This window comes from Ricinus communis, chromosome 10 (assembly GCF_019578655.1).
Source record: "Ricinus communis isolate WT05 ecotype wild-type chromosome 10, ASM1957865v1, whole genome shotgun sequence".
NCBI classification, from domain to species: Eukaryota; Viridiplantae; Streptophyta; class Magnoliopsida; order Malpighiales; family Euphorbiaceae; genus Ricinus; species Ricinus communis.
This window is the reverse complement of record NC_063265.1, coordinates 989,033-1,014,260: the sequence shown is the minus strand read 5'-3', so window position 1 is coordinate 1,014,260 and position 25,228 is coordinate 989,033. Positions and strand designations below refer to the sequence as shown.

General features: G+C 34.6%; 2 protein-coding genes across 3 annotated transcripts; one reads left to right on the top strand and one right to left on the bottom strand.

Moving 5' to 3' along the window:
* Nucleotides 1–808: 808 nt before the first annotated feature.
* On the top strand, nucleotides 809–2,416 carry LOC107262323 (major latex allergen Hev b 5-like). Its single transcript, XM_048370294.1, has 2 exons — nucleotides 809–964; nucleotides 1,717–2,416. Exons 1-2 carry the CDS (start codon nucleotides 950–952, stop codon nucleotides 2,137–2,139), a joined length of 438 nt encoding a protein of 145 aa, XP_048226251.1. The 5' UTR covers nucleotides 809–949; the 3' UTR covers nucleotides 2,140–2,416.
* Nucleotides 2,417–3,277: 861 nt separating this feature from the next.
* On the bottom strand, nucleotides 3,278–13,122 carry LOC8279024 (E3 ubiquitin-protein ligase UPL5). Of its 2 annotated transcripts, XM_048370293.1 has the most exons (4): nucleotides 12,590–12,849; nucleotides 11,025–12,515; nucleotides 5,946–6,532; nucleotides 3,278–3,909 (listed from the first exon to the last, which is right to left on the bottom strand). In XM_048370293.1, the coding sequence occupies exons 1-4, from the start codon at nucleotides 12,639–12,641 to the stop codon at nucleotides 3,646–3,648; spliced, it is 2,394 nt and encodes a 797-aa protein (XP_048226250.1). In that variant the 5' UTR covers nucleotides 12,642–12,849; the 3' UTR covers nucleotides 3,278–3,645. The 2 variants fall into 2 exon arrangements, with proteins under 2 accessions (XP_048226250.1, XP_002532714.3); XM_002532668.4 differs by having other exon boundaries at nucleotides 11,025–13,122.
* Nucleotides 13,123–25,228: the final 12,106 nt, after the last annotated feature.

The window sequence follows — 25,228 nt, the reverse complement described above, 5'->3', positions numbered from 1 at the left end:
TTATTTCATTTTTTTCAAATATATTTCATTACACAAAATGCCAAGGTATTCAATCTTAATAAATTATATTGTGAAACAGTTCATCAAATAGAAATCCGACATGATGCAAACTTAATTAGTCAGCAAACAGCACATAGAAAACCCGAAACTAAAGAAAGATACGATGCTTATGTAAGGATTGTTGGACTGCACCGCACAGTTGACATTGCCAATTTGTTGCGTTTGTTTCAGAAATTAATTTTTCTTTTGTTGGGTGTAATTGTACTGATATATTATGGATTCAGTAAGATTAACACTAAAGTTTCTTGTTTATTGAGAACCTTAAGAAATGTATAATTCCTATAAAGAATTTCGGAGTGATTAATAGCAATCGAATGGCAAATGTGATCTTAATGATTAACGTTTGGTTTATAAAAAATCACTTTAAAATTGAGATAGAAACCACTCATTCTTTTTTCTTTTTGTCAGAAGATTAATGAATTTAATAAATTAAATCAAATTAATTATAAATTATTAGATAAATAAAATAATAATTTATGATTTATACTTACGATACTTTTATATATTCACTGCATACGATAATCATAAATTAAAAATATTAAGAATTTAAAATTATTTTTAAATGAAATTCAATCCGCATTTCATATTCAACAAAACAATATATAAAAGATGATGGCTTTCATTTTTATTTCTCTCGATATTCAATGCCTTCAAACAAATGGGTCCTTAGTACTTTTGCTTTTAAAATACAACAAAAATAATTACTGAGTGACACATGAAAGATTCTTCATGATGCATTTCTCTAATTAACCTATGGATTCCACATCTCTATAAATACCTCTCATTCTGATCTTCTCTTCACTTCACTCCCAAACACTCTCACCTTAAAAATCACTTTCTTCTTTTTCCTAGTAGCAACTCTTCAACCTTATTGAATATATCTGTCCAGATGGCCAGCGTTCAGGTAACTCAGCTGGAACAATTCCTGCATTTTCCACTTATGTTATGCTTTATTTTATCAGAAACCGTCTGAGTCTAGCTCCAGATGAGTAGATCATTCTCTCATCTTGTGTTTGGATACCTTCTTTTTATAAGAATGTGATGAATTGTGTTTTAATTCTTACTTCTTTTTTATATTAACATTTCTCAAACACTGTGAAAGGCAGTTTTATTATTCAGAAAAGATATTTATCCCTTCATTTTCGCATATTTGATAAGATGCCACGTGAGTAGGAGTAGATACCATGTTTCAAGTGTTCTGAAAAGGAAAACTAATGATTATTTAGCAATTTGTTGTATTTCGCTAACAACCTGTTTGTACTTAGCTCTAGTACAAGTCATGGGTGGTTCCATGCTTAATATTTGTGTTACTTATGAAGTATATTTGATGGAGATGATTCCGATCCATTAGCAGAGTTTGTTTTGTTTCGTCAAATTCGGAAGGGCACTGTTCTTGCTGAATCAGCAAATGAAACCTAGTTGAGATCATTATGCTTCTGACAATACCCTTTATGGTCTTTACAGAAGCTCTAATGGTCATGTCATCTTTTTACTGTGTAAAGATTTTTTTTCAGATATAAATGTTTGCCTGCATATTATTGTTTAGGTATTTGGTAATGTGCTTCAAATGATGATTCAAATAAAAATAAATCTGCAATATGTATCTTCTATTTTCATTTTTTTTTTTTAAAAAATATATACAATGGTTTGTTGCAGGTTCAATCCGCTCCAATAACATTGCCAGAGAATGAGACACCAGAGGTGATCAAGACAGAGGAGGAGGTAACCCAAGAATCTGCACCAGCTGCCCCTGAGCCAGTAGCTGATAAGCAATCAGAGGAAGTATCCGCTGATGCTCCAGCTGCAGATGAACCTGCGGTGGCTCCAGCGGAATCAGAAGCTCCTGCCGAGGATGAAAGCAATGACGTGGCAGAAGAAGCAAAGGTGGAGACAGAGAAGGCCACACCAGCGGCGTCAGAAGAGACTCCCGAGGCGAAGACAGAAGAGAGTGATGGTAAGGATGAAACCAAAGAGAGTGTGGCAGACGAAGCACCAGCAGCTCCTGCTGTGGAAGAGAAAAATGATGAAGAAGAGAAGGAAGGCAGCACTGAGGTTCCTGTGGAGAAGACTGAGGAGTAAATTAGTGGGACTCCCATTATATAAGTGAACAAGGGTTACTAGACAAAGGTGCCGATGTGTGCATGTCAAAGCTGGCGAGTTTCTGTTAATTTAATGTTCATTAATTTAGCATATTATTATCAAAGAAATGATGGATTTGGATGGTTTTGAAGTAAAGATGCTCTTCAGTCAGCATACTTTCCAGCATGGGTTCCATTAGGGTCAATCGCCTTCTATGTTGCGATCTAGTTTTTTTCTGTTTTGTCTCTCTTAATAATATTATAATTTGTTCTGCTTCTTTCTCCTCTTTTAATTATTAATCTTTTCTTGCTTGGTAGAAGTTTTCTGCAAATGAGTATGTTGGCTATGGTAACAATGGCATAGAATAAATTGCAAAATTTGAAGATTTCTCGAGTATTTAAGTAAGTAGATGTAACAAACAGCTAAAAACTAGAAAAAATTTCCAAAAACTCTAATGTCTCCATATAAATAGGAACAGATGAAAGGTAAATGAAAAAAATAAAAAACCCTTCCTTATTCTAACTCTAAGTAGCATTAGGGCATCCGAATAATTCTTCGTATAACCGTATCAATGGACTCTATAATTTCAAAAGGATCTATAGTTCTCCTACAATCTGCAAGTCTATATAAGCTCGTTTATCTTCTTTATAAGCATTAAATAATAAACTCTAGCCTCCTTTTGATTCCATATCTTGGTTATTAGTTTTGTTGAAACATAATGATCTTGTAATGTTGATTGAGGCCCTAAACTTACCAGCTCATATAAAAGAATAAAAAAGAGAGAATAAACTTTGAGCTGTTTTTCAACTTCTAGTAATTGGTAACGGTAATTCCCGACGGTATATACACTTAGAAGTGTAGGCCGAAATAAACATGTTATTTCGATGAAATAACAAAGCTAATACGAAATGATTATTCTCCTGCTCGTTTTTTTTTTTTGAAAAGATCCCAAGGAACCTAAAAGAGATTGTTGGTGAAGAGGCAGCTCCAAATGATTCAAATCCGATTTGGAGCTCAGAGACAGGCACAGAAGCAGAAATTATGTTAGCATCAACTAACACTTATAATAATAATAATAATAATAATAATAGGAATAATGACAATGATAAATAATAATAATAATAATAATAATAATGTGTGAGAGATCAATTAATCTTTCTATTAATTTGGATGTCATTGCATAATCTGTGTACTTACAGGTCATAAAGAGAAGGCTAGAGAAGGAAAGACGATGGAAGCAGAGAAATCTTATTCCTTCTGGCCTCCAACATTATTTACGCTATACCTATATGAACAGTTGGGCAAAAAGAGCAATGACATCACGACCTTTTTGACAGAGACGGACACATAAATAAACTAAAAGCACCTCCTTACATATAATATAAGTCTAATGAAAATCGATGACAAAGATCCTATCTGTACAAAGCTGAGTACAAATCTATGTGCAGTTAAGAAAAACCCCACTTTTCATGCCACAGGCAGATGTAACCCCCAGAAACTACCACTTCACCAAGTACCAAAACTGCAGCCAACATGCTCTTGTGTAATGACATTGAGACGGTCTTGCATTGCAGCCATGGAGGAGTAAGGTGGGAAACACAGCCGATAAAAACATGTATGAGATGAAGGAAGGCGATCATGCGGCTCCGGGGACTTGTAAATATATAGTCGAGATGCCAAACCACGGAAGCCTTCGATAGGTAGATACTTCACGGAAGTCCAAAAGAACAGAAGAACCTTTCTCTGCTCTGCTGACATTTCCCCAACAATCTGCAACAAATTCAAGTACTAAATAATTATGATATAACCACACAATGCAACCCAGAGCTTTTACATACCCGTCTAATAAGGTTTTCTGCAATTACAAGTAGGGGGAACATTTAAGAATCATAATCCTACCTTATATTTTCTTTCAATATTACATCCAGTGACTTAGGAGAGACTTAAGGTAAACTGTTCTACAGGTAAATTTGCAGAAAATAGAGAAGTTAAAAGCTGAAAATCTGATATTTATGACATGACTTGAGATCTACTACTTTGATGAGCAAAGAGAAACTAGAAAATTTACGAGGGTCGCACCTAGAAGCTCTTGAAAATCAAAACCAAGCCTAGTTACAAGCTGAATTTTGATCACACTTAGGGAAGAATAAATTGCACAATTCAAAATATTATCATTGCTGTAACTTTTATTAAGCTGAAATCTGAACTCTCAACTATTACAAGCCTAGTTATAATCCTAACACTACTTGGATCATATATCCTAAACTAGAAAAATTACAAACTAATAATAAACCAATTAAATACCTAAATCAGACTTAAAATAAGCAAAGCTAGAAATTACAAGAATACCCTTGGATATTGAAATTGTTAATATCATACCAAACTCTTGGTTCTTTGAATTTTGTTTTCTTGATTTTTATTTTTTTTTCCGCATCATCCAGACCCAAAAGCTGGCATCCAACAGTAACTATGCAACATATTTATAACTGAAATACCGTTCACCTATGTAAAACATGATGACAAGTCATCGCAAAACCTTCAATCAAACTATTCTATATTCATATGTACCTACTAGAAGCACTAAACTTTAAACATAAATTTGTATCTGGACTTTCTACATGCCAAATAAACTCTGGTAAATCTTCTACCTTTCATTTTCATCAACATGATAAGCATGAAAGGATAACATCTGCATAGTTCTCTAGCTTCTCAGGCAGCTAATAGCAGCATGAAAGGACAATAGCTGCATAGTCCTCTAGCTTCTCGAGCTGCTTATGGACTAACAAGTCCCTTTCATTTGCTTATTCAGTCCTCTTGTTTTTTAGTCATTAAAAAACAATATTACACCCTTATGTTTTCCACTGCTTCTCTACACTCAAGCCCCATCATATTTACATGGGCCTGAAACTTCATGCTTCTCCCAAGTAATTAAAGAATTTTTCCAGTTTGATATTTTCTTAGGAAACTAGAAGTTGATATTCTCTTCTTAGTATAAATGATCTCAAAACATAGACTCATGGTGCGTAAATTTGCACAATTTGACAGTCAGTAAAGACAGGGTAAGGTTTTTGGTATTTGGCAAGATAATAGAAGGAGATCCAACTTTGAATTGTTTTCTTCAACACATGACAATTGAGGAGGGTTAATTATTGCCAGTGATATTCAAACCACTCATAGATAGCCTTAACCTAACTGCTGTGTCAAACAAACAGTTGCAATTTCTCCAATAGTTGATTGCTGATGCAGTGGCTAATCGGTCTTAAAACCTGAAACTATGACAAGAACATACTGCTTATCTCGTCATTCAATCATAAAATTTACTGTTAATTCAATAAGCAATCTTATGGAACCTTCAAAAATCCATAAGGGATCATCTCAATCCAACCTGAAAACTCCCATTGGATATCCTTTAGAGCCTAAATAGTACTTCACCCACAATTTTGCTATTAAACTAATCATACCTCAGAATACCAGAGTGAGAGAGGTGGGAGAACAGTGATGAAGCTAAGAATTCACAAGAAATTAATTCTGATAACTGTTTGCTTAAGCAGTTCCACATTCAAAAATTCATATAATTAGCTCTAAAGCTCTAGGTTAGCTTCAATGCTAAAGATACCACATAGTGAACAAAACCCCAAACTGTTCCACACATAAATACGCTATTTTTAATACTTTGCTCTTATTCCTGTAAATACATTTATCATCCGTACCATAGAACAACATAAAGCACAAAGAGAATGCAGAAATATGGAGAGGCGCAAAGTATGCTTCAAAACAAATTAATACAAAATGCTGAAAGCGCACACCTTCCAAAACCAAGATATCTGAGGATCGGTTTCTTTGTAGCCATTGTACTCGGTATGCGCCTTCCAATCTTCAATGCTGATTGCACTTTCACTTCCATATAGCATCCAATCAAGATCTTCAAGCTCTAAACTTTGGAAAAAGAATGTCTGGAGCCCTGAATTACAAATATCAGCAAAACCACGTGCAAAACGAGATACCTGGTCAGAGATAGATATGACAAAGCGGTGTCGGATGAGAAGATTAACATATTCCTCTCTGTTCTTGCTAGTTACAGAAATGCTCTTCCCATCAGGACAAAGTTCCACAATTCTCCTGGATCCCAATTCCTCAACTTCTCTAACAAATGTTAATCCTAAAGCATCTGAATCAATAAAATTAGCATCCATCTCAAGAACCTGCTTGCAGCTAGTGTATAAGCATGGATCTGCATCACGTATGTCTTCCAAAGAAATATGCCTTCCGGCCAATTGCAAGAAGAACACATGATCAAAGACAATTCCCACTTGCACTTTATGCATCAATGCTAACGCAATCACTCGACCACAGAAGGTAAAATAATCAAGGTGCAAAGGCTCCACCTTAGATGCTGCAGCATAAAGTAAAAACTGTAAACTACAAAACGTTTTTGGAGGTTCATAAAATAATGTGGTCTGAGCCAAACGTTCTCACGCTCGGTAAAAGGAATTTAGAGTTGGCAGTTACCATGCTACTAACGTGATGGTTCTTTGTAGAAAAGGAAGGTAGAGGATTCTTTTAAATGCTAGTGTTAATGCAGGAAAAGCAATACAACACCATAAAAATATTCCCATACAATCTGTAGTGTGAAAAAGTGTTAGCACATAATGCTCCTGTGACTGAAGCAATGATAGCAGTGAAGTTTAATGTCAAACAAATAGTACCAAAAACATGTCTTTGGGTAACAGTTGCAATCCCCTCAATTTTTTTATTTGTTTCACATGCAAAACAGGAATTATTCAGGGTAAAAAGGCTTTAGACCTAATTTCTACCAAGGTCTTGTCCAAAGAGTAAGCATAGTTTCTTTTATCTTATTTCAAACAGGCTTTAAGAGTAGTTTAGGATGCAAGTTAATCACTTAATTTTGATAGATATATATTTATACACACACTTCAATTTGACTTATTAGTTTCGTGCTTCACAAAGTACAGGCTTCCTTTTTTTTTTTTTGGTAGGGCAAAGTCTTTAAAAGATAATCAAGTCAATTAATATAAATTTAGATAGTCTATGTGAATTTGCAACAACTAATGCCAAGAATTAGTTTTACGTGCACTTTCTAAAAGCAGGCTTTGACCTATACAAGTTCCAATAAAAACCTGATCAAATTCTTCAATTTCAACCCTCCTCGTCTAAATGGAACTAATGTTGCATCTGGATGGAGGAATTTGAAATTCATTTGGATTCGATAATAAATTTCTCCTTTTTTACTTTATTATCTCCATGAATAGAGGTTAGATTCATAAACATGAACTAAACCTTACTTCAAGATATATTGGAAATCCCTAGAATGAGGTCTATTTTTTACTCACTTCAAATATGGTGTGAGCCTAGGATCTTTTATTTCTTTAGGGGATTGACTCTTTCTAAAAATCATTCATTTAATCTTTTTGTTCAGAAATTGCAATTAATATGTTGATAAGTTACACCTAGGAGATATTCCTGAAAAAGATTAGAAGGATCTAAGGCAGGAACAATAGATCCTTGTGGCTTAAACTTCCACTAATCACGAAACCTATTAATCCTACATTGTTCTATCCATGAAAAATGTACTTTAAAAGAAAAGAATCTCATATTGTCAGAGGTTTAAGACATGAGATAAATTATATGAAAAATTGTTCTATTTTATCACAACAATTAAGATGAAAATGCCCCAAAATCATCAATAAGTACTAATAACCAATTAAAACCATTTCTTTCTTAACCAATTATAGTCATGTCTAAGCATGAAATACTTTCATATGATGCAAAATCATATATAAAATTGTAGCTCTCAACCAACCTAACTAGATCTTTTTCTAATTCTAAATTATATAGCCATAAACCAAGAGGAACGAGGAAACAAGAATAAACAACCAAAACCCAACCAATTTGGGATTAACGCATATTAACATGAGATGATATATGATTGCAAAATAATCATCTATATACAAGGGTAAAATAGAATTTGTATCTGAAAATATTTAATATTACAAAATTAAATTAAGAATGTCAAGAGAAGAGAAAGGAGAGGGAAGTTAAAATGAAGGTAAAAATGAAAAATGAGAAGAAAAAACAAAGGAGTTTCTCGTAAAGTGAGAAATTTTTAATGCCCCAAATTGGGGTGCACCGAATATCACCTTTAAGGAGGGAAATGAAGGACATGGTCAGCCTTCTTTCTCTTTTGCCCTCCTGAGAAAAATTTGAACACCAAATACACTATGGGGATTTTCCCATTTATTCACCTTCTCCTCCATTTAACTGCTAGCCAAGCATAGTCAAAATTTACCTATCTTAAAAATCTTTCAATGTTAACCAAACACAGTAACAAGGTTATCTCCTATAAGCCACATACTACAGTTTTAGTGAGACTAAGGTTATTTCCTATAAATGGGTTGTAGCTTTAAAATAGGATGCCAAGAGTAAGTCTATTTTTTGAAATTAGGGGTAAAATAATCTGATGGAGGTTAAAATAAGGGTATGATAGAGAGTTTAGAAGATTAAGGGCTCAAAGAACAATGACAGAACAGATTTAATATAAAGATTATGTACATAAGCCAGGTGAATTAGAATAATGCTAGCCTAACACTGTAAGGCATTAGCCTTGGTCTATCGAGAAAGGAACAAACCTCCCAAACAAAGAAGCCCAATTATTGATTTTTTTTTCTTTTTTTTTTTTAATTGAATAATGGATTGCAGCTACTGCGATTTATCTCATAGAAAAAATTTTAAGCTTGCAAGAATTTAATTTCCCAAAAGCATGGGACGCTAGGACTTCGAGAATAACAGCAAAAAACTATGAATCCTAAACTAGTTAGGGTTTCAATGATTCTGAAACTGCAACCCCAAAAGCATTGAGACTGACCCCATTCCACTACAGTTAAAAAAAAAAAAAAAACACCCATGCTATATTGATGTAATAGGGACCTAGAACAACATTACTTAATTCAACTTCAGTAGGCATTTCACGTCATAATCAACCCCAAATCAAACCTTGAGGTTGCTAAACCTGGAGTATGATTCCAGTTTCTAGTTTGACAGATAGGATTCCAAGTTTCTTTGATGATATTCTTATATTTGGAAAAGTTTTGAATATATGTATTTCCTTTAGGATCTTGTCAGGTTTTTTTAGTCTTCTCAAAATAAGCTTCAAATAGGATTCCTTGGATATAGAAATTCATTTCCATTTCCAAGGCATACCAAATGTGGCCTTAGAAACTTTGACCTGATCCCTTATCAAGCATAAATTGCGATAATTTGTTCTCTCCAATATATATGCATGCTAGGATAGATAAATTTTTACCTCTGTAGTAATGCTAAGGCTTATAAAGATCAACTTTTGCATTTGAATTATCTGGGTGAATAATTATTAATTTATTATCAAGTAAATTTGAATCCAATCTTCATTCTGGTTTCTGCTTCAAAGGGATTCTCAAAGCATTGTGTTTGGCAGACTGTAGGACGCCACTTAGTAAGAAGTACATTTACCTTCCTTTTCTCAAATTTAGAGGATAATTCCTTGTCCTCCCTCTTGATTATTTTTACCATGAGGAAAACTGAAGTTTATAAGCTACCTGCTCGTTGCCTAGAATTAGGGATAAAATAGTTTTACAATCATTTTAAAAAAGATGCTATTTTGATTCAATAAAGGGAAAGGTAAACTTTCTACTATTACCCATTGGTAAAAGAAAATGACCTTGCCAAGGAGTAGGGCAGTCATGCTATCTATTCCATGAGGCTCACGAGCAAGTAAAGCTAAATTTTCTACATTTTGTTATCATTCAATACCAAAAGAATATATAGAACAGGGCTTTCACCCTTCAATGAGCCCCATAGTTAATCACAAAGTAGTATCAACAAAATATAGTAAACCACAAAAGGATAGAACAGCACTTGCATCACATTACTGCTACACAGTGAAACAGCTAACATATACTAATGTAAAATCAGAAACTAGCAAATTCGGCAATGATAATCAACCCTCACTAACTAATTTCGTCACTTTAGACAAGCCTACAACCAGAGCACTAGAACTAAGGACTAAAACAGGGCTTTCACCCTTCGATGAGCCCCATAAGCCATCTACTCTTTGACCAAAGGCAAAGAAGCACGATAAATTTACGACATTTTGTAATTATTCAATAATAAGAAAAAGGGAAAATAAAATAGAACAGCATTTGCACTACATCACTGCTATATAGTGAAACAACTAAAATATAGAACTGTAAAATAAGAGAGTAGCAAATTCCCCAATGGTAATCAATCCTCACTATTTAACTAATTTCCTTACTTTAGACTTAAATCTACAACCAAAGCACTAAGGACTAAAGCATGGCTTTCGCCCTTCAATGAGCCTCATAGTTAAATTACAAAGTAGTAGCAACAAAATACAAAGTTACTAGAATCACCCTGAAGTCCACCCTCAACTCAAGCCATCTACTATTTGATCAGAGGAAAACCAGCATAATGAATAAATACGAATATATATATTTTGTGATTTTGGTCTAAAATGATTAGATATTTAAATGAACATAACATTAAATTTCCAGTTTTATGTTTAAGATATTGGTGTAGCAATGAATCCAGTTAAAACTTTTGTGCCAAAAATATGACCTTAAACATACTAAATAAATCTCGCATAAATATTTGATGGGAACTCTGAGCTCCATAACATTTTCTTTTTCCAGTGAATGTTTAGCAAACTAGTGTTTTTCATTCTATTCCAGTTATCCGTGGAACATATTTAAACACTAGGTTATGCTATATTCAGTTCAACAAATATTATGGCTCATAAATAAGTACAACCGTGAAGAAGACTAAAGCACAGGTTTAAGAAAGCACGTATCGAAAAGCTAGAAGATACTTACCAGGATTAGGAAAGAATCTTCTGCGATCATTTGGACATGCAACAAAGAGGGCATTTTGTTGATTAAATAAAGCTTGGACAACCAAGAAAAACCACTCGCGCAATACACCTGGACCAGTAGCTTCCTCATTTTTGAATTCCATAAATAGACCTCCATGAAGTAATTCAGGTTCTGCACGTGCAATGTACTCAAATGACTCTGCCAACAATTGTGATCGGTCAATCAGCATCTCATGCAGCTCCTCATAATCTTCTTTCACCTCAGGGAACATCATCATGGCCAGATGTCTTCTGGACTCAAAATCAGTCACATCTTTATGCTGAAGAAGCCATTGATTATCATCATTTCGTTTTGCATATTTAACAATGAGAACACATAAGGAAGCCTTAGTACGCTTTAAAACTGACCAAAACTCTTCTTCAGCTTTTTTATAATGTTTGGCAATGTTATTCAATTCCTTCAAAATGGCAAGATACTGAGACCATCTTGTGCAAGCAGACTCGCCTTCTCCATTTGGTTTCATAGGCAAGAAATCCTCCATTTTAGTAAGACACCAGTCCATCTTCATCATTAAATCAACAAAAATATCATAAAGATTCTCAATTTCTTCTGCATATAATGGATGACTAAAACCACTCTTGTCCAAAGGCATGGAAATAGGACCTCTAAAACCAACTTGCTCTCTAATAGTAGTATGCAAAGGTAGTAAGAAAGCCGAAAAGTCCCGAACATCACTTGCCAACGGCCCCAAACTAGTTTCAGACTTCACAGTTGACTCCAGCTCTGCAGACAACCTACCAGCTAATTCACTGACAAATGGGAAAATATCTTGTATTATCAATCCCTTTACATCCTCTGCACCACAACCATACTTCACCAACCCTCGCGAAACCCCCATGCTCTCCAACAAAGATCCGAGACTACTCCGACAGCAGAGATACAAGGGGTCATTATAAGCAACATTCCTAAGCAACTTACAAAACTCTAAAACTATAGGTGCACATTGCGTATGCAAAGATTTGGGCAAGGAACTCCTACACGAACTCAGAAAATGCCTGATTGAACTCTCAGCGCACTCCTTATTCCCTTTAATGTTTGAAACATAAAGCATAACTAAAGCAGCTGGAGCGGACGATAACATAAAAATCTGAAGATGACCAATCGCAGACTCATTATCATCTTTAGGCGTTAAACTAAAGAATTCATTCATCAGACTTTTAATGTGTTTGGATGCATAAGGATAACAAGGTAATCCAGCTTTGCAAAGCCGAGAAATGAACGAGACCATATCATCAATCAACTGGCAAGTCTGGGGATGCTTAGTACTTCTCATCCGGCCAACTAAATGAAGACCAGCGTCATTTTGAATCGAACACTGAGCGAGGGACTGCTCCCACTGAAGTTGCTTCCCTTTATAAATTAACCTCTGTTCCATAACTGGAATTCCAGTTATTATCTTAATCCGCTCGTGAATTGATTTCACTGTATCATCTGAATTCGCATGTATAACAATATGATTACCATCGGAAATCATTCTTATAAAAAACTGAACCCTAGAGGCTGACCTAGTGGGACCTGGGGGAGAGGTGGAGCACGAGAAATGTGCAGATTTCGCATCTGAGACACGTGTATCGAGATGAGCAGACGGAGAAGGCGAAGAAGATTGATTCTTTCCGGCGGAAGATGAATCGACGGCGAGAGACTCGTCTTTTCGCATCCTGACGGAGACTAAGTCGTTGAAATTGAAGTCGTCATCGTCGTCCAAACTCGGAGCGTAATCGTCAAATTTGCGTTTGGTCGAGACACGGTGGTGATCGTGGCCGTTGACAGCCGTGGTGGTGCAATCAACGGTTGGGGATTGAACTAGAGACATTTGACGGTGGCCTGGGAAACCCCCCGCCCGCTACGGTGGGGGTGAAAGCATGGAATCGAAGCCAAAAACGATCAGATAAACAAAAACCCTAACACGCTGTTTATTGTTTGGTGATGAGTTTTAAACAGAAAAGAACGCTCTTTGTTTCTTCGTTTCCTTTTGTCTCTTCGTTGCAGAGCCGTCATCACCTAAGACTGTCATCTTACGCTATTTTTTTTCTTTTATTTATAATCTTTTGCCCAAAAGGAAATAAAAATGTACTGAGGTTCTGTTAGGTGTGGACTTGTTCATGTGTTTCTTGTGTAGTGATGGCATCATGCGAAAATTATGAACGGTTACGATTTGTTACGGTAGCGTTTTGAGGAAGGAACCAAATCATGTAATCATATGCACCATGATTAAATGATTATAGAAATATGTGATAGTTTAGTTTAGACCATGGTTTTTTTATTTATTTTTTATTTTCCACTAGTTCAGCAGCATAAGCTGTTCATATTGTTGGCCGAGTCTAGCTTACTTATAGACGAAGCCAGTAGAATTGATTTTTTTAGAAAAAAACCCATATTTGGCGTCTATACTTTTACATTTTTTTAATTAAGCCCTTGCACTTCTAATTGGTGATATTGGACCGTGGTACTTTCTATTCGTTATAAATTAGTCCTTTTGTTAAGGCACTATCGAGTTTGGACTGTACGCTGTGTTAATTGAAACTATTTAACAAATTCATATTTTTTATTAAAAAGTAATAAAATAAAAAGATTCATAGTAAAATGGATATTCAATATACTCCAAATAGAATCCTTAATTCTCATTTTGTTCTTTGTTATGTGCAGATCTTTAATCTGTGAAAGTAAAAGACATAATCTTCATTTATCAAAAATAGATTCACACTAAAATCCCAACTCAAAAATGTTATGTTTGTCTTTAGCAATGTCCTTTAGTTGAGTTTCTGGAAGACACGTTGAGCATAGTTAGAATAGTTTAAAAAAGAAGTTCCGGGTTAGTGATGTACCTTCGAGCTTTGTTTCAAGTACGCGGTGATTCTTTATTTTGAGATATTCCATTGTCTTTCTGTTATTGAAATTCGTGCTTTATGGTCCTCCATTCATGATTGTTTTTTGTGGTTAGGTATTTTAAATGCACTTAAACTTTGAAAAATATGTGCAATTTTGTTTGTGGTTTTTGTTTTTAGTTGGATTTCCATATAACTATATCTCATGTAAATTTATTACTTTGTATAGATATGGTAGATATTAAAGTTGATTTGGTTATTCATCATGGTGGTTCGATAATTAAGGAAAAATCAAGCAAATATGTTGGAAGTAAGAATCAGACAATGGAGTATGCTAGGATATTGATTTGCTTTCATTTTCAAATGTGACTTCCTATGTCAATGAGTTAAGGTATAGTAGCATTAATAGAGTGTATTATAGGAAAAGAATCGGTGGGGACTTTATTATTATTAATAATGACAAAAGTATGATGGAGATTGTTAGCTAGCTTAGGGATAGGAACAAACTGGAATTCTTTATTGAGTACAGTAGTAATAAAAATGCCAAGGGTTTTAATGCCCAACCATTTGTCCATGTTTCGAATAGTACCATAGGGACAGTGTTTAGTGCACTTAACAATATCATTCTGCATGAGTCAAGTGAGGGGTTGAAGAGAAAATTTCAGATGAAGAAAAAGGTTTAACAGAATTTGTCAAACACCAAACCTTTGATAAAATTTGTGTTAATGTAGCTTGTCTCACAGATGATGATTATGATGATGATGATGAGTTACAGGAAACTAAGAATAAGGTTAAAGAGTCTTGATATAGGAACAAATTAAAGAGAGATACAATGAAAGAAAAAGAAAATGGTGGTGTTGGGAGTGAGAGTGTGCATGTTGATATGACTTTTGAGGTATGAGGAAAAAGTAGATGATGATTATGAGGTAGATGAGGGAAGTGAAGGCAGTGATGGAAATGGAAGTGTTTACTATAGTAGCTTTGATGTCATAATTATCATACAAAAATATATAAAGGAGGTGGTGATGATGCCTTAAGAAATTCTAAGACCAAAGTTAGGTTTGATCCATCTTATAGAATTCATGTTTTTTTTTTATATATGAACTTTAAAAATATGGATGAGTATTGCTGCTTCACTAATCTTGACTAGGGATTACTTAGATGCTACTTTTAAAGCTAGAGGACTTCATTGGAATGGCACACATACAGTCTCTCTTAGTCAGTTGCGAACTGAAAGAAATAATATATCAAATCCAACAGACAAGCCCATTTGAAAACCTTGAAGTTAATGATTATTTTGTGAATGGTGATTTTATTTCCAATTACTTTTATAAGATACATTTTAGAACTATTTTATATAAATTTAGTTATTTTTGTTAGAGTTTGCAGATACTGCATCTCAAATTTGTCAAACTTGAGAGTCATGTCCTAAGCTTTTTTTTTTATTAATGGCAAAGTCTTCTTTTGATCCAACTTTATCGAGTGCATTAGCTTTTGTGTCAGTTAATATGTAGTTATTTTGGGTGACACATTTTATTTAGTTACTTACATAATAATTTCACACAAACAACAAATAATTGAGATAGAAAATAGGCAAAATAAGGTAAATTAGATTGTAAAGTAGCTATATTAACTGAGATATGAAATAGCCAAAATAAAGACAAACCCATAGTTTTATAACTTCATACTAAGCAACAACAAGGCCACAACTACCTAACGGTGCAAAGCTAGACTAGTAATGCTAACAACAACAGCCCTACAGCCTAGCATGTAACATTTTTTTGATTGCTCCAGCTGCTTAAATTTGCTATTACTCCCATTGAGTTTCTCTTGAAATAAGTCAATCTCCATATATGGAAGCCCCGCATCTTCTTTTAGCACTTAATTCTCAACCCTCAAACCAATATTTAATTCTGTCATTACCTTCAGCTCTATTCTAAGAGCCACAACCTCCTCTAAGTTAGTGGCATTAATAGCATGGTCTTTACCAGTTTGAATCAAAGCTCCATTTCTTTCACTCCTTAGTTCATTAACTGTTGCCTTTATCCATTGACATAAATCAATTGGTAATCAGTGTACTCCTTATCATACCATCGAAAGAAGTTGCATTCTTGACCCTACATCTCATAATATAAGAAACATAACTCGTTTTTAGCTCAATAAAGCTTCACATATACTTACTTGAAGAACCAAAACTATGAATCACACTAGCGTTTGAGCAAGAAGACTGGTAGAATCTCCTTATTAGGTTGATCAATATTAGACGTTAGCAATATTACTCAATTTCCATACCCCTGAGTAGGTTCCCTACCATTTGCATATACTTCCACAACTTAGAGAAAAAAATGGAAATAGTAAACCCTAGACAAGGAAAGAAATAATAAAATGATTGATAGGTCACAAATAGTTATATTTATTGTGTTTAATTCCCTTGCAATTTGGTTGAATAATGCACTTAATTATGGAAATTCTGTTTATTCTAACTTAGGTGATGAAATATTAAGGATGGAGCAAAATTTAGCCTAAAGACATGTTTTAAGTCATCATTTGTCAAAAACCAAGTCTTTTGAAGAAGATGCAAAAATTTGCACAGAAGATCACTGTCGACAAGGCGTGACCACGCCTTACAGCCCATGAGCTCCGCAGAAATCTGTGCAGAAGACTAGTGTCAACAAAGGCGTGACCACGCCTTGCGTCGCATGAGCTGCTGAAAGATGCGAAAGAGAGCTTCAAAATTTTTAAAGATTAATTTGTGATGGACCTATCCCTAGTTGATTTCCTTTATTTTTGGAACTGTTGGATTAAGAGAACTTTCCTCCATGTATTTGGAATTTTAATTTATTTAGATCACTCTTAATCTTATCCTTCCTTATAGGGATAAGATTAAATAGGAACCTTATTTCCTTTTGATAAGGATTCTATTATTAGGGCTTAGGGTTTTACTTACTATATAAGGATAGTTGGAAGTACTTTTATTCAATTCATATTCTTATTCTTCTCCTATTCTCTACAATTCTTGTGAATTCTTACTCCACTATGAGTGGCTAAGTTTTTAGTTTCTAATCCAAGAGTGAATAAATTTCAATTGTAATTTTGTGAGGCTTTATGCTTAATAGAATTCTTCTTTAATTCAAGTCTTCTTTATTTCTTGTTCTTATTATTTATGAATTATTGATATTGATTGAACTGACGACTCAACTTTGATATTGATTTTTCTATTGCTAAACTTTGAGTTTGTGATCCGTAATTGTCATGAACGATTGACACAAGTAGCAAGGAGTTGGCTCATGTGTGTGTGATTACGGATTATTCGAATTACATAGCTTGATTCAAATCATGGATTTTCGAATTGAGAGAGATATTGAGAGAGATCAAGAATTCTCATTATTTCTTAGATTCATGGACCCAATTCAATTCCGTGGGATCTTTCATTCACATTTTTTCCATCAAGAACATTTTATAAAACTCTTGGACTCCCGAATTTGGAGTATCTTACTTTCACGCAATTCACAGGGTTCAACAAGCAATCGATATTTCACGATCAAGGGTGTAGTACTATTTGTAGTAGTGGTCCTTATATATCGTATTAACAATCGAAAAATGGTCGAAAGAAAAAATCTCTATTTGATAGGGCTTCTTCCTATACCTATGAATTCTATTGGACCTAGAAATGACACATTGGAAGAATCCTTTTGGTCTTCCAATATCAATAGGTTGATTGTTTCGCTCATGTATCTTCTAAAAGGAAAAAAGATCTCTAAGAGCTCTTTCCTGTATCCGAAAGAGAGTACTTGGGTTCTCCCATTAACTAAAAAGTGTATCATGTTTGAATCTAACTGGGGTTCGCGGTGGTGGAGGAACTGGATCGGAAAAAAGAGGGATGCTAGTTGTAAGATATCTAATGAAACCGTCGCTGGAATTGAGATCTCATTCAAAGAAAAAGATATCAAATATCTGGAGTTTCTTTTTGTATATTATATGGATGATCCGATCCGCAAGGACCATGATTAGGAATTGTTTGATCGTCTTTCTCCGAGGAAGGGGCGAAACATAATCAACTTGAATTCGGGACAGCTATTCGAAATCTTAGTGAAAGACTGGATTTGTTATCTCATGTTTGCTTTTCGTGAAAAAATATTGCATGATAGGCTCTAGGGAAATAAAGGAATAGGGTTAATTCAATTGCAGTTATCTCAATTAATTAATGTTGGTTTAATCATTCTCATTGTTCTTAATGCTATCATTAAGTTGATATGGAACGCTATCATACCGAGTTGACTAATGGTAAGTTTTGATTTGGATGTTGGGTTTGAGTCAATTGTATTAGGAGAATTATACTTGTTGCGACTTTTTCGAATAAGTAGACTAAGTACTTGAATAGAAGAATTGATATTTTAGCCTATGATCATGATTACAATTGGATGGAATTAGCACTCTTGAATTGAAAATTTGTTAAGATTGATTTTTATTTACTTTAATATTCAACCTTCATTATTTTCTGCTTATTTGTAATTTTGATTCAAACATTCAAAATTTCCCCTTTTTATTTTACTTTGAGAAGCTATCCACATTGGTTCCCTTGGGATTCGACCTGGTTTCACTATTTCTACAAGTTAGTTTAGAAAAATCAGTAATTTATTTTGAAGGGTTTCGATAACCCGTTCAATGATTAAAAAGCTGACATGGAGTAGCTAACATATCTACTTTTTTTACATGGATATATGACATTACGTTTATAACTGATGTGGAAATCTGACGTAGATTTTTGGTAATGGAAGTCCTAGTTATTTGCACGTGCCTTAATTAGAAGGACTAACTTTTAAAACCAAATAAAAAGTACAAGGGTTCAACGTCACCAATCATAAGTGCAAAGGCTTAATCCAAAAAAAATGTAAAAGTACAAGGGGCCAAATATGGGTTTTTCCTTTTTTTATTACAATCAAACTTTTATTCACTCCATTATTTATGAGTATGAGAGAATGGGCTTCTAGCCCATTGAAAAAAGCCCAATATCACGCTATTTGATGACTCATGTATCCGATTTACTTCTAGAAGGTGATAAAATAAAGAGAAAATTTCACTGGTTACCCATTTTCTTAAAATATTTACAATAATACTACCATTTTTTTATTTTTCAAAATTACCCGTTGTTGTTTTCAAAAGTACCATTTCTTCATCTTCATCATTGGTTATATGGTCAAATGGCGACACCAAATATTGTTATGACTCACGCAAGGGTTTTTGAGTTGGGGAGTTCATTTTTGGCATCCGATTTGGGAAAGAATGTCAATAGGTAGTTAAATAAATAATGACAGTGAGAGAGGAATAAGACCTAAATTCTTGCACCGCCGATTCATTTGATCTAGGCCGTTTCCGGCGAAACAAAAGGTGAAAAGGAGTTGGCAATGTTGGAAAGATCGTATGGTCAAAGTTTGGGAGGTTAAGATGGCTAAAGGAGAGAGAAAAATGATCATAGGAGAGAGAAAACTATGAAAGAGAGAGTTGTATACATGGGTCAAAATGGATTTTTTTTAATAAAGCGAAAATTAGTTTTAGATACTTAACATATACCTTACGTATACCATATTTTAGTAAACATATACCTTTTGTTGTTGCATATTTTCTAAGTTGTACTATGTTTTATTTTAAAAATTTCAAATACCTAAGATATATTATTACTTCACAAACATATACCTTTTGTTGATCAACTTTTTTGAGTCTGCATTCTTTTTATTTGAAAAATGTTGAGATACCTAACCATACTTATGTTTACTATCTTTTGTTAAATATATACATTTTGCTGTTACTTTTTTTTAATTTTATAATGTTTCACTACAATACTGTAAATATTGACTAAATTATTCATTTAAATTTTAATATTGAAAGAGAGGTATTTCATATCATTAGTATTTACATACGTACATGATTTAAAATCAACATATACTTTATTTAGTTTATGTTAAAAATAACCAGACATACCTAAGAGCATGTAAATGAGATGGTAGGATTCTTCTAACTTAACTAAGATCTCGAGTTTGGATCTTGGGTATGATGCTGCCTTAAAAATCTTGAGGTAGTGCTTTGTTACTCGTATGGGTCCTACACAGCACGGTCTAGATTAACTATATATATATATATATATATATATATACACACACAAAGTAAACATATAATTTTTTTTTCTTCAATATATAGCTAACATATTGTAAGCACAAGATATTTGAATTTAGATATCGAGGGAATTACAGAAATTCCAATGTTTAAAATCGATATTATTCTCGAGTCTCGCAAAGGTCTGGAAGGTCAAACTCTCAGTAAGGATTATGTTTCATCGAGCCAAAAATATTATTTTAAGAATTTTTTCTGAAAAATTGATTGAAATAGTCAAGATTGGATCAAAATTAGTTGAATGGTCAAAACATCATAGACAAATGGGTTTTTTTAGATTATGCCTGCCTGTATACCCAATTGGCTCTATATACAGTTGTTCGGCTATACATAGAGCCAATGGGCTCTATACAGAGCTAATCGGCTCTGCACTCAGCTGATTGGCTGTAAACTACTTTTTCACAGGTACTTATCTATTGTTTTAGAATTTTAAACACCCATAATTGTCATATTTGATTTTAAAGAGATTTTCTTGATTTTTATTGATAATATTTGAGTTTTTAAACGTTTTTAATTCTATCAATTATCATATAAGAATTATTGGATGTTATCTCAATTTTTAAAGAAAAATCATATATTTATCACTTGAGAAGCAAATTTGATAAGTTGGTGGTTATATTTAATTATTTTAATTGTTGGTAATCAAACTAGCCTTTATCTTAGCTCTTAAGGCTTCCTCATCTTTCCTATAAATAGAAGATAAACCCTAAGCCTAAGGGGTTGACAATTATTAATAAGCTTTTGGCAAAAGATATAGAATGTCACGACCCGATCTATGGGCCCGTGACCGGCACTAGGGAATAGGTAAGCTTAAGGCCACCAAATCCCGTAGTAAGCTTGACTATTCACTAACTCAAACAAATTAAAATCCAAACTCAATCCAAAGGACATGTCTGTGAAGATGCGGACTACCTGCACTTGGACAGAAAGACCCTATGAAGCTTCACTGTTCCCTGGGATTGGCTTTAGGCCTTTCCTGCACAGCTTAGGTGGAAGGCGAAAAAGGCCCCCTCCCGCGGGGGGGGGGGGGTCTGAGCCATCAGTAAGATACTACTCTGGAAGAGCTAGAATTCTGACCTTGTGTTAGAACCTACGGGCCAAGGGACAGTCTCAGGTAGATAGTTTCTATGGGGCTTAGGCCTCCCAAAAGGTAACAGAGGCGTGCAAAGGTTTCCTCGGGCTGAACGGAGATTGGCCCTCGAGTGCAAAGGCAAAAGGGAGCTTGACTGTAAGACCCACCCGTCGAGCAGAGACGAAAGTCGGCCTTACTGATTCGACGGCGCCGAGTGGAAGGGTCGTCGCTCAACGGATAAAAGTTACTTTAGGGATAACAGGCTGATCTTCCCCAAGATTTCACATCTACGGGAAGGTTTGGCACCTCGATGTCGGCTTTTTGCCTCATGAGGCTGTAGTATGTTCCAAGGGTTGGGCTGTTCGCCCATTAAAGCGGTATGTGAGCTGGGTTCAAAACGTTATGAGACAGTTCGATCCATATCCGGTATAGGCATTAGAGCATTGAGAGGAGCAGAATGAGAAAGAAAAATATATCATGATGTAAGTCCATTATTCCTTGCATCATAGGGCTTGCTGCGTCTTGGGATCCTAATTGCCATAGTTTTGCTGCATCACAAGAAGTTAATTTAATTGTGTGTTAGGATTAAATTAGAAATTTATTTTAGAATAAGGATTTAAAATATAATTTTATTAATATGGAGTTTTAATGAAAATTTGTATGTTTGGTATTTTTGTAATTAAATATTTAATCGAGAGAGATTTACCTTCTTTTCTCAGACAGTGATGAAGCTTCTTACCCATATTCAGTAATAAATTTCTACATAATAAGGAATCTAGGTTAGCTTCATCAATGGCCTTTCTTACTGGTCTGCTGACTTATAGTTAGTTGTTTTGTATTAAGCATTCCTTATGAGACCTCCGGATGAATATCTACTGACAATGTATTCGACTGGTCGCCTGGGTTTTAATTAAGGAAGAAGGTGCTTGGAAGGTTCGAGTATTGACTAACCAATAGCAGAAGAAAGGAGTACCGTACATACAAGAGTCTTCCACTATTTCCATAATTAATCTTAAATCAACGAGTACTATAAATTAAATTCAGTCCGCCAGCATAGTTAGGCGAGATCTGAACTTATATAAGATTACAAACTGATAAGTCTAAAAATTTCTACTACGGAGAATCTAAATTTTACAAGTCAAATATACCAAAATCAAATACATCAACCCGATGATGAATGAGTCAGGTTGCTAGATAAGAACTGCAGGAAGACTAACAATCACCTGAAAAACACTGAAAATGAGACTGTCAGTCTCGAGAGTGAGTTAAAATTATATATCCAAAAACGATTTTAAACACTTCAATAACACATTTATTTAATTTGAAATAAACATTAAGTCATGCAAAAATATACGTGTCATTCCATGCTTAAATAAAAATAACTTTCATATACTATGGGATGGAGTACTTCAGTAGAACCCTAATCCCAACACTAACATCTCGACTCTCTCATTCCAACAAAACTAGAGCTCAGAGAGCGAAGCTCAACCGAAGTCTTTAACTCCAGTCTAGTCACTTAATTATCACTATCAGTTTTAGCCTTTAGGCTCTCTTACTCCAATAAGACTAGGACCCAGAGAGCAAAGCTCGACCAGGGTCCTTAACTCCAGTCTGGTCACTTAGGTTTCTAAATAAGCCGGCGCCTAGAGAGCAATGCCCGACCAGGGACCTTTACTGTGGCAAACTCACTCTACTCAGCTCAGAGAGCGATGCTCAACCATCGCAAGTCCTAAATTTACCTTTTAAAGAAAATTTACAAACCTTTACTCCTTTATTTTCTGTCTCTGATTCATACCGGTGTAACTCATCAATAGCATGTTCTACTGACATCCCATCCCGAGTCATCATGCAATAATAAAATCAATGATGAAGAAAATGATATATATGAATAGTAATTAAATGAATAATTTAAACCTATAATCAATTAATCACAATTGCTATTTAAAATCTGCGCATGACACATGCATAATATATATATGACTTTAACTCACAGATATGACGATCTCCTAGCTGTCCTCCGATGTCTCGGATGGAGCTAGCCGAACTGACGGATTATCTAATCACGGAAAATAATTTAATCAATAACATTGAAATATTTGACAATTAACCCTAGGTCTAGATTCCTAGGATTGACTGTCTAAAAATTCGACTCGGGTAAATTCTACCGAAAATTCGGCAGAACCTCTCCTAAACACAGACGTTTACCCCCCGTAAAATGGGTCTAGGACCTGCCAGAAAATACTTCAAAAATTTCAACAATTTATTTTAACAGGAATCGGGTCCCCAAGACTTTATTATTTTTTCCGACTCCGCCACACATCACAAATCACGACTAACGGCAGACAGTCCGACAATTAATTATTTTAACTCACAATATTTTTCTAATGCTCAACACAATTCAATAAACACATAAATTTTACCAATGAATTCTAAAATCAACAGGCCAGAGAATTACCGAGACGCTTGATCGCTCAGTCGACTCGCCTTCAGCTGCCGGAGTCCAATCGACAATCCGAATGCACCAACGGACTCGAAACGACGCGCTGATGATGATCCCAACTTCCGATCTTTCGATCCGACCCCCGATCCTCCGGAAAGATTTACAGATGATCTCGACCGTCGATTTTTAAACAGAGTCTGATTGCCACGAAATCGGTGCCATTGGAAAGCTTGAGCTGAGGAGAGTCCGGATATGCCCTCCGATCAGCTAAAGCTCGTCGAAGTTTGCCAGAAAAGCCAGAAAATGCGGCTACCAACACCTCGCTGAAACTCCCTCCTCCGGCCACCAAAGCTGACGCCGCTACTCCTAAAAGGAAGCCCTCAACTCACCGGTCATTTCAAGATCGACCTCATGACCATTGGCGCGAACGCCCGAGCAAGACCGACCTCACGCTTAGTTTTTTTTTCCGCTGCTAACTATCGTTGCCGCCTCTGCTGCTGGACTCGTTGACATCAGCTCTTCGGCCAGCTGGCTCCACGACGCCCCAGACAGACTCTTCCTCCGCCTGCCATGGACGACAGCGAGCTTCTTCTCCCTCTCCCCTCGTCACACGTTGATCCTCTCCTCCTTCTTTTCTTTCTTTTCTTTATATCATTCTTTAGTCCCTGAACTTTTCTTCTTTACTATTTAGTCTCTCAACTTTTTTTATTTACAACAATTTCGTCCTATAAAATTTATGATTAACCCTTAAACTTTTCTTTAGTTTTTCAATTAAGTCCCTAACTATTTAATTTGGGTCAAATTAGAATTTTATTAAAAATATATAATTAATTATTTACCCTTGCTTTTAAATATAAGATTGCCAAAAAGTCCTTGCCGACAATTTAATTAATCAAGTTGCTAAATATTTTCCAATTAAAATTAACACCATTTGCTAATTAAAATTTATCATTCCCCGATAATTCTTTTATAAAATATTATTTACTAATTCATTCATAACTCTCAAATATAGAATTTTAATTCATATATTCATTTTGGAGAAAAATTGAATGACAAAAAATATAATTTATTTCCCAAAGAATTTACTTAATTAATTTCTTAAAAATCAAACTAATTGGATATAGAAAATAACTCTCTTATTTGTCTAGCATTAAAATTCTATTTTAATCATCCCAATTAAATCAAATAAAAATAAAAAAAGTTAATTTAATAAAAACTCATTTATTAATTATTATTAATATTATTATTATTAAAGAAAAAATTTCGGGTATTACATAGAACGTACTGTGATTTTGGAAAAACCTAAACACTCTAAATCATACTAATCCCTACCCTGCCTTTGAATCTATATCTTATCTTGCTCCTCAGATTCGAGAGACTGCTCAAAATGGCAACAACTTGAGGTTTTCATTCACAATCATCTTATCACGAGAGATTGCTCAAAATGGTGACAACTTGAGGTTTTCATTCACAATCATCTTGTCATGTTTATTTTTCCCATGTTATTCTGATGACTGCTTTTGTTATTTGATATAATTTGATAGCTTTGTTTGATTTGGGTATAGATTTGTTATGATTTATTAGATTTGCATATTTAGGATCTGTAAATTATGATAGGATTTTTTTTCCATAATTAGAT

What these genes read in the sequence shown, in the direction of transcription:
- LOC8279024 (XM_002532668.4), bottom strand. Translation starts at nt 12,897, where the DNA reads ATGTCTCTAGTTCAATCCCCAACCGTTGATTGCACCACCACGGCTGTC. An exon ending in AAGATTCTTTCCTAATCCTG is followed by an intron (nt 6,533 to 11,024) that starts GTAAGTATCTTC and finishes TTTATGCTGCAG; the next exon opens with CATCTAAGGTGGAGCCTTTG. An exon ending in AGATATCTTGGTTTTGGAAG is followed by an intron (nt 3,910 to 5,945) that starts GTGTGCGCTTTC and finishes AATTTGTTGCAG; the next exon opens with ATTGTTGGGGAAATGTCAGC.